This window comes from Zea mays, chromosome 1 (genome assembly GCF_902167145.1).
Source record: "Zea mays cultivar B73 chromosome 1, Zm-B73-REFERENCE-NAM-5.0, whole genome shotgun sequence".
NCBI classification, from domain to species: domain Eukaryota; kingdom Viridiplantae; phylum Streptophyta; class Magnoliopsida; order Poales; family Poaceae; genus Zea; species Zea mays.
The window spans coordinates 52684459-52693937 of NC_050096.1; the positions used below are offsets into that span (position 1 = coordinate 52684459).

The 9479-nt window shown below is 41.0% G+C and overlaps 1 protein-coding gene across 12 annotated transcripts; it reads left to right on the forward strand.

The window, feature by feature from the left end:
* The first annotated feature begins 3494 nt into the window (after nucleotides 1-3494).
* LOC100502212 (uncharacterized) lies at nucleotides 3495-8864 on the forward strand. Of its 12 annotated transcripts, none has more exons than XR_004850249.1 (8): nucleotides 3495-3778; nucleotides 5261-6485; nucleotides 6567-6680; nucleotides 6782-7092; nucleotides 7183-7255; nucleotides 7351-8130; nucleotides 8297-8491; nucleotides 8576-8864. XR_004850249.1 is itself a non-coding variant. In XM_008649298.3 (8 exons), exons 3-7 carry the CDS (start codon nucleotides 6455-6457, stop codon nucleotides 8124-8126), a joined length of 1305 nt encoding a protein of 434 aa, XP_008647520.1. In that variant the 5' UTR covers nucleotides 3495-3778; nucleotides 5261-5877; nucleotides 5981-6454; the 3' UTR covers nucleotides 8127-8130; nucleotides 8576-8864. The 12 variants fall into 12 exon arrangements, 4 of the variants coding, with proteins under 4 accessions (XP_008647520.1, XP_008647510.1, XP_008647521.1 ...); XM_008649298.3 differs by lacking the exon at nucleotides 8297-8491 and having other exon boundaries at nucleotides 5261-5877; nucleotides 5981-6485; XR_553944.3 differs by lacking the exon at nucleotides 5261-6485 and having other exon boundaries at nucleotides 3501-3778; nucleotides 8291-8491.
* The last annotated feature ends 615 nt before the right edge of the window (nucleotides 8865-9479 follow it).

Below are 9479 nucleotides of genomic sequence, written 5' to 3' on the forward strand. Positions count from 1 at the left end.
GAACCAATTAATACTTTCATAAGATATGCATGGATTGCTTTCTTTCTTTTAATATTTTGGACCACGCTTGCACCACTTGTTTTGTTTTTGCAAATTTTTTTTGAAAAATCTTTTCAAAGTCCATTTGTAAATAGTCAAAGGTATATGAATAAGATTGCAAGAAGCATTTTCAAGATTTGTAATTTTCTCCCCCTGTTTCAAATGATTTTCCTTTGACTTAAACAAAACTCCCCCTGAATGAAATTCTCCTCTTAGTGTTCAAGAGGGTTTTACCAATTAAAGGAAGATCAAATATTTTAGATACCAAATTTTTGAAAAACTCCTCCTTAAAATATAGATACCAATTGAGATATAATTTCTCAGAGGAATACTAATTTCAAAGATACCAATTGAAAAACATTTAACAATTTAAACTTGTTTCGAAAAATTTTGAAATTGGCGTAGTGGTGCGGTCCTTTTGCTTTGGGCTAATACTCTCTCCCCCTTTGGCATTAAGCGCCAAAAACAGAGTCTTTAGAGCCCTTTTTACTTTCTCCCCAATGGTATGAGTAATAAGAGTGAAGATTATACCAAAGTGGAGAGCGATGCGGAGTGACAGCGAAGGGTAAATAATACCGGTAGAGTGGAGTGGAAGCCTTGTCTTCGCCGAGTACTCCATTTCCCTTTCAATCTATGACTTAGCATGAAATACACTTGAAAACACATTAGTCATAGCACATGAAAGAGACATGATCAAAGGTACATAAATGAGCTATGTGTGCAAATTATCAATCAAAATTCCTAGAATCAAGAATGTTTAGCTCATTCCTAAGTTTGGTAAAGGTTTTCTCATCTAGTGGTTTGGTAAAGATATCGGCTAATTGTTCTTTGGTACTAACATAAGCATGCTCGATATCCCCCCTTTGTTGGTGATCCCTCAAAAAGTGATACTGAATGGCTATGTGCTTAGTGCGGTTGTGCTCAACAGGATTATCCGCCATGCGGATTGCACTCTCATTATCACATAGGAGAGGGACTTTGGTTAACTTGTAGCCATAGTCCCTAAGGGTTTGCCTCATCCAAAGCAATTGCGCGCAACAATGTCCTGCGGCAATGTACTCGGCTTCGACGGTAGAAAGAGCTACTGAATTTTGTTTCTTTGAAGGCCAAGACACCAGAGATCTTCCCAAGAACTGACAAATCCCTGATGTGCTCTTTCTATCAATTTTACACCCTGCCCAATCAGCATCTGAATAACCTATTAAATCAAAGGTGGATCCCTTGGGGTACCAAAGACCAAACTTAGGTGTATGAACTAAATATCTCAAGATTCTTTTCACGGCCCTAAGGTGAACTTCCTTAGGATCGGCTTGGAATCTTGCACACATGCATACGGAAAGCATAATATGCGGTCAAGATGCACATAAATAGAGTAGAGATCCTATCATCGACCGATATACCTTTTGATCTACGGATTTACCTCCCGTGTCGAGGTCGAGATGCCCATTTATTCCCATGGGTGTCTTGATGGGCTTGGCATCCTTCATTCCAAACTTGGTGAGTATGTCTTGAATGTACTTAGTTTGGCTGATGAAGGTGCCCTCTTGGAGTTGCTTCACTTGAAATCCTAGAAAATACTTCAACTCCCCCATCATAGACATCTCAAATTTTTGAATCATAATCCTACTAAACTCTTCACAAGTAGATTTGTTAGTAGACCCAAATATGATATCATCAACATAAATTTGGCATACAAGCAAATCATTTGCAATAGTTTTAGTAAAGAGAGTAGGATCGTATTTGCCGACTTTGAAGCCATTAGTGATAAGAAAATCTCTTAGGCATTCATACCATGCTCTTGGGGTTTGCTTAAGCCCATAAAGCGCCTTAGAGAGTTTATACACATGGTTAGGGTACTCACTATCTTCAAAGCCAGGAGGTTGCTCAACATAGACCTCTTCCTTGATTGGTCCATTGAGGAAGGCACTTTTCACGTCCATTTGGTAAAGATTAAAGCCATGGTAAGTAGCATAGGCAAGTAATATGCGAATTGACTCAAGCCTAGCTATGGGTGCATAGGTTTCATCGAAATCCAAACCTTCGACTTGTGAGTATCCCTTGGCCACAAGTCGGGCTTTGTTCCTTGTCACCACACCATTCTCATCTTGCTTGTTGCAAAAGACCCACTTGGTTCCTACAACATTTTGGTTAGGACATGGAACAAGATGCCATACATCATTCCTCGTGAAGTTGTTGAGTTCCTCTTGCATTGCCAACACCCAATCCGAATCCCTTAATGCGTCTTCCACCCTGTATGGCTTAATAGAAGACACAAAAGAGTAATGTTCACAAAAATAAGCGACACGAGATCGAGTGGTTACCCCCTTATAAATATCGTCGAGGATGGAGTTCACGGTGTGATCTCGTTGTATCGCTTGGTGGACTCTTGGGCGTGGCGGTCTTTGACCCTAATTTTCTTCCTTGTCTTGATCATTGGCATCTCCCCCTTGATCGTGGACTTGTTAAAGACTCTATATGCCCTTGTGTTTGAATCGTAACCAAGTAAAAAGCCTTCTACAGCCTTAGGAGCAAATTTAGATTTTCTACCTCTTTTAACAAGAATAAAACATTTGCTACCAAAGACTCTAAAATATGAAACATTGGGTTTTTTACCGGTGAGGAGTTCATAAGATGTCTTCTTGAGGATTCGGTGAAGGTAGAGTCGGTTGATGGCGTAGCAAGTGGTGTTGATTGCTTCTGCCCAAAACCGGTCCGAAGTCTTGTACTCATCAAGCATGGTCCTCGCCATGTCAAGTAAAGTTCTATTTTTCCTCTCCACTACACCATTTTGTTGTGGTGAGTAGGGAGAAGAGAACTCATGCTTGATGCCCTCGTCCTCAAGAAAGCCTTCAATTTGAGAGTTCTTGAACTCCATCCCATTGTCGCTTCTAATCTTTTTTATCCTTAAGACGAACTCATTTTGAGCCCGTTTCAAGAATCCCTTTAAGGTCTCTTGGGTTTGAGATTTATCCTGCAAAAATAACACCTAAGTGAAGCGAGAATAATCATCCACAATTACAAGACAATACTTACTCCCGCCGATGCTTATGTAAGCGATCGAGCCGAATAGATCCATGTGGAGTAGCTCAAGTGGCCTGTCGGTCGTCATGATGTTCTTGTGTGGATGATAAACACCAACTTGCTTCCCTACTTGACATACGCTACAAACCCTGTCTTTCTCAAAATGAACATTTGTTAGTCCCAAAATGTGCTCTCCCTTTAGAAGCTTGTGAATATTCTTCATCCCAACATGGGCTAGTCGGCGATGCCAGAGCCAACCCTTATTTGTCTTAGCAATTAAGCAAGTATCGAGTTCAGCTCTATTAAAGAAAACTAAGTATAGCTTACCCTCGATTACTCCCTTAGGCCTCGTTTGGCAACTCATGTAAGGGCATGGATTGAGGCCCAATACACGCATCACGTGTAACTAGGCCCACAACGGGATCACGTTCCCTGCGCAACCTAAATACGTATTTGGCGAATCTGGTGTGGGCGTGGATGTTGGGCCGATACACGCTAATACCCGGGGGGCAGAAAAATCCCCACCCGAGGCGTGGAAGACACCGTCGCTCTCCTCGCGTGCGAGCGCCGCCACTGCATCTTCCCATCGATCTCCGCCGACCCCGCATCTTCCCATACGAGCTGTGTTTCTCCAAGTTCGCTGCTGGCCATATCGACGTCGTCATCCTCGATCCAGACGAGTGCGTGTGCCATCTCCACGGGTCTTCGACAGATTTAGGTAAGCATCTTCATTCTTCCAGATTCCACGGGTCTTCGATCTAGAACCAAAGCGCCGTCCGGAACGCGGTCTGGGAGCAGTTGGCCACCAGCTCCGGGTTGCGCAGGCCGTCGAAGCCCAGCGCCTGGCTCGCCGGCCCGTAGTTGAAGCCCCGACCGTGGTAGGACTTGCCCGGGTAGCACGGCCACTGCTCGTCCGTCGCGTCGCAGTAGTTGCTCGCCGGCCTGATCTCCTCCTTGTAGCACAGGCACCACGCGTACTGGCCATCCGGCGCCGTCGCCCACCCGCCTGTGGTCTCGTGAGAGATTTGCGCGAGGGCCGCCGTGACCTCGCGTTTGCGGGTGCTGAGGTCGCCAGGGGCACCTGCCCCTCCACTGCCCAGGGCCGCCGTACCTCGCCTCTGCTACGCGGATGACAAGGAAAGCGACCACGGAAGCAGCAGTCCACAAGGCGCAAGAATATGCCATTGTGTCTGACGACCAGCTTTGTGTGTACTTTCATTGTTCTGCCTCGCCTTCGCTTAGATCTTGGCTAGCTTCTTAGGCTTCTCTTCCTCCTGCCGTAAAAGAGAGGGACTGAGGGAAGAGATCTTGGCTAGCTTCTTATGCTTCTCTTCTGCTTAGATCGTTCCTGCTCGTCTTCGTTATGGGCTACTCGTTCGGCCTCCTGTCGTTGTCCAGTAGCGCATGAAAAAGCATATATGCGCAGGGAGAGAAAGATGCAGAGAAATTACACACGTCAAATTTCCCTTGCTCGACACAACACGATCCTTAAATCTGTCCCTGTTTATTATATTCTAGTCCAGGATCAAAACTCACAGCCTCTTCTGTTTTTCTTTTTTTAAATACAGCCTCTTATTTTCTGCTGCTTTTTTTTTAAAAAAATATATTCATGGTTTTCCAGAATAAAGCTATTTGGGATCGATCCTCTGTTGCTTCAGCGTCAAGAGAGAAACACCACACGAGTCCCCGGCCAAATGTGCTGTTCATACGCTAAACTGCACACATCACACTACTCTCCTACATACTTTTATTTTTCGTCAGCAAGCTAGCTAGGATATTAATATCGACATTGCTACCTAAACCTTTAGAAATAATTCATGCCTATTTATAAATTCCTTGTCTTCCTCTTCACTCGGTATAAATTTTCTATACCTCTTCCTCTTCTTCTTTTTTGTTACCATGAACTTGACTTATTAGCTTGTTATTGATGACTATATTATGGTATTATATTGTGCACTAGTACTCCAGTAGCGCAACTTACTATGAATTGACTATATTATGGTATTACATTGCTAAGAATTGCTAAGATCCTCTTCCAAAAAGCAGCATGTTTAATCATTGTTTCTGCTCTAGCTAGCAGCTACTGTGTAATAATATATAGGTTTGATTAAGTTTTGCATATACAATGGCTCTTAACCTTTGATTTGTTATATTATGAAATTTATTAGCCCATTTCTTTTTCTGTATGCTATGATATCAGATTGCATTGTACCAAGGATAAGAAAAATGGATAAGCGAACTAGGAATAGAAGAGAAGAGGAGGACGAGGAGTTAATGCTCTTTCTTTTCCCTGCTCTTTATCTAATTACTAATGGAGGGAGAGAGAAAAGAGCAAGGCATGCTTCTATTCTACCTGGCAAGGAGAGACTTAAAGAGATTCTTGAAGGGCATGAGAAGAACTGTCTTGTCGCATTCCGTATGGAGCCTCGTATATTCAAAGATATAGCAACATTTCTTAGAGAAGAACACATCCTACGTGACACAAGGGGTGTTACCGTGGAAGAAAAACTAGGAATGTTCCTTTTCATGTTGTCCCATAATGCTAGTTATGAGGATTTACAACATGAATTCAAACATAGCGGCGAAACTATCCATCGACACATCCAATCAGTTTTCCATGTAATCCCAACTCTCATGTATAGATTTGTGAAGCCCGCCACTGGAATTTCAGTTCATTGGAAGATTAGCACGGATGAACGGTTCTTTCCTTACTTCCAAAATTGCATTGGAGCTATTGATGGAACACATGTTCCAATTACCATTTCGGCAGAAAAGCAAGCCCCCTATAGGAATCGAAAAGGCACACTAAGTCAAAATGTAATGTTGGTTTGTGATTTTGACTTGAACTTCACTTTTATATCATCTGGTTGGGAGGGGTCAGCTACAGATGCTAGGGTTCTAAGGTCTGCACTACTTGCAGGATTCCATGTTCCCGAGGGAAAATATTATCTTGTCGATGGAGGATATGCTAACACACCATCATTCCTTGCACCGTATCGTGGTGTTAGATATCACTTGAAAGAATTTGGCCATGGTCACCAACGGCCAAGAAACTATAAGGAATTGTTTAATCACCGACATGCTTTATTGCGGAACCACATAGAGAGAGCAATAGGAGTTTTGAAGAAGCGTTTTCTCATTCTAAAAGTTGGAACACACCACCCAATTAGGAACCAAGTGAAAATAGCAGCTGCGGCAGTGTTGTTCCATAATATTATACGGATGCACAACGGGGATGAAGGTTGGTTGAATAGCCAAACAAGTAACATATCGCCAGAAACTTTTGTTGATCTTCCTGGAGGAGACAATTACTATAGCAATGATGTTGTGTCACTTAATAGCCAAGTGGATAATGGGAACTCTGTTAGAGATATGATTGCATTGAATATGTGGAATGATTATAGTCAACATCGTTCATGATATATGTAAGTCTCAATTGTTTGGATGTTTAAACTCATATATTTCGATATGTGTAAGTCTCAATTGAAGGATGTTTATATATGCAGCAAGAATGTTTGGAAGAGGATCTCCTAGGATGAACTTGATCCAAGCTGCAACTATGAAAAAAATATCCCCCAGATCTACTACTAACAAGCGCAAGAAGAGAACATCACCAAAAGGTATTTTGTTACCTATTCTTGCTTATTTTCTTGTAATAGTTGGTCGTCACATGCTTTATTTTCAAGAAGAGAACATCACATGCTTTATTTTCTTGTAATAGTTGGTCGTCTTAGAGCAAACTGGAATAGTGGACTAGAAAAGGGTTTAGTTGAAATTCTTCAAGATCACAACAATGATTGTTATAAGGGTCAAAATGGGTGGTCATCGGAAGCATGGAATAGAATTGTCAAGTTATTCCATGAGAAATTCTCTTATGTCACATTTACAAAATGCCAAATCCAAGATAAAGAGAAAGAGTTAAAGAGAGACTACAAGGCTCTTAAAGAGGCAAGGCAACAAAGCGGGGTATCATGGGATGAGAGGTTGTGTAGAATAGAAGCAGAAGAACCCATTTGGAATAACCTCACCACTGTAAGTTAATTGTTTCTGTTATAATTTTTATTTTGATTATTTTTGTTATAATTTATTAACTTAAGTGAATCACTTTCTTGCTTTGTATAGAGTAACGAGAGACTTAAGAAGTTTCGGACTAAATCTTTCCCACTATTTGAGGCTTTAGGAGAGCTATATGATGGTATGTTATCTATGTTTTTCTTTATCTTAGTATTCAGCCTCATATTTTTATCCTAGTATTGAAGTCTTAAAAACTTACGATGCTTCTTGGTTTAGGAAATATTGCTGAGGGAACCATGAATTTTACTTCTATTGAGCCTTCTCGACCTCCTGTCACACAACCTTGTCAAGGTGCTGCTACACAGCCTTCTCAAGCTGCTTTCACACTTACACAACCTTCTCAAATCGCTTTCACACAACCTTCTCTAGCTGCTTTCGCACGACCTTCTCGAACCGCTTTTAGACATCCTTCTCTAGCCGCTTTCCCACAGCCTTCTCAAGCCGCTTTTGCACAGCCTTCTCAAACCATTTTCACACAGCCTTCTGAAGCCACTTTCACACAGCCTTCTGAAGCCACTTTCACACAGCCTTCTGAAGCCACTTTCACACAGCCTTCTCAAGCCGCTTTCACACAACCTTCTCAAGCTAATATCTCACAAGCCATTTGTGATGAAGATGATGAGCTCAGAGTATTGGATCCACCAGCCCCTGCATCAGTGAGCAAAAGGGCAAAAAATGTTGGTACTGGTAATTCAAGAACAAGAATTAACAAGCGTACACAAGATGGGAATGTGGTTGAGATGATGGGAAGGTTTCTAGAAATGAAAGAAAAACAAGCTGAGGCGGATGAAAGGGCCACAACTAATGCAAATGAGGATGATTTCCCTATTCAAACATGCATTGCTATTGTGGATGGAATGGAAGAGTTTTCTGATGATGAGAAGGTTGATTCTTATGATGTTTTTAAGGATGCCCAAAACCGGGCCATTTTCATGACTGCCAAAGATGCTACGCGCATAAAATGGTTGAGGAAGAAGATTGCAAGAACATGATATGGTATTGATCCTCTTCTCATCCCTTTTAACTTGTTTTTAATTTAGTTATATGGATGTATTAAGTAGCATTACTTATGAAAATCAGTAGAAACTGCAATCTTTGTCTGTTTGTTTAGAAATTTCAGAGTTATTTTGAGCACTAACGGTGACCTGACGCCTAGTGGCAGCTAGGCTGTGTGTGTTTTTTTTCTTTCTTTCCTCCTGAACTTGCAAAGGGCGCTATGCCACCTGTGTTCAAATGATACACAGCATCCAAAGAGAAAGCATGAGGAGGAAACATGATGCACTCCTGCCTGGCAACAGATCCTCCACATGTCTGCACTCTTACATCACTGGACACACTTTATTCTTGGCAGATAGTAGTTAAGTTTAATTTATGTTTTCTTTCCAACAGATACCTGTGTTCAATTAAGAGTTAAGTTTAATTTATGTTTTCTTTCCAACAGATATATGAAGCTAAAGTAATGAAGGATGATTTTGTAGTATCGTCCAGCATAAAGAAAGAAAGCTGCAATTTGTGCTATTGTCAGAGATGGATATTTAACTTTAGCAATTTGCAACTTTTAAGTAATCTGTTAAATTAAAGATGAGATCTTGCAGACTTTTCTTATTACCTAATGGATTCTCTTATTAGCTGATTCAAATCTAATCATGCATATTGTAGTAAGGACTATGTATGTTGAATCAATGACTCTGGTTCAATTTTAAATATCACATGTGTTTTAAGTTTCTTAATTTTATGGCTTATCTTCTGATTTTATTTTCTTTTATTTTTATCTAGCGGATTTTTTAGTAATATGATCATTGTTTTTAAGTGTTTATTATTTTATTTGTAATCTTCATTCACATGTACTTATTTATGAAAATCTACAAATAAGATAAAAAATAGAGTTGAGTATAAGTACCAGCATTTATCTCAATCTGAGGCTGGGAGCTAGCGGAGTGGAGTCGTGGGTCTAAACAAAAGGCCAGACTTGGACGGTGACGGGTTGGACGGGTGACGGGTGGGATTGGACGGGTGACGGCTGGGATTGGGTGATTGCCAGGTATTAACCCAAACCACGTGTGGGTTGAGTTACCGGTGGACCATAACCATGTATATCCAAACGAAGCCTTAAATGCTACTGAATCATCACTTCTTCTAAAGACAGTTGTAGCCCATTTTGCATAATTGAGAAACTGAAAGCAAGTTATAGTCTAAAGAATCTACAAGAAAAACATTAGAAATAGAATGGTCAGGAGATATAGCAATTTTACCAAGTCCTTTGACCAAACTTTGATTCTCATCCCCGAATGTGATAGCTCTTTGGGGATCATGGTTTTTCTCATAGGAGGAGAACATCTTTTTCT

What these genes read in the sequence shown, in the direction of transcription:
- LOC100502212 (XM_008649288.3), top strand. Translation starts at nt 3,538, where the DNA reads ATGTTGGGCCGATACACGCTAATACCCGGGGGGCAGAAAAATCCCCAC. An exon ending in GAAGAGAACATCACCAAAAG is followed by an intron (nt 6,681 to 6,781) that starts GTATTTTGTTAC and finishes TTCTTGTAATAG; the next exon opens with TTGGTCGTCTTAGAGCAAAC. An exon ending in TTTGGAATAACCTCACCACT is followed by an intron (nt 7,093 to 7,182) that starts GTAAGTTAATTG and finishes TGCTTTGTATAG; the next exon opens with AGTAACGAGAGACTTAAGAA.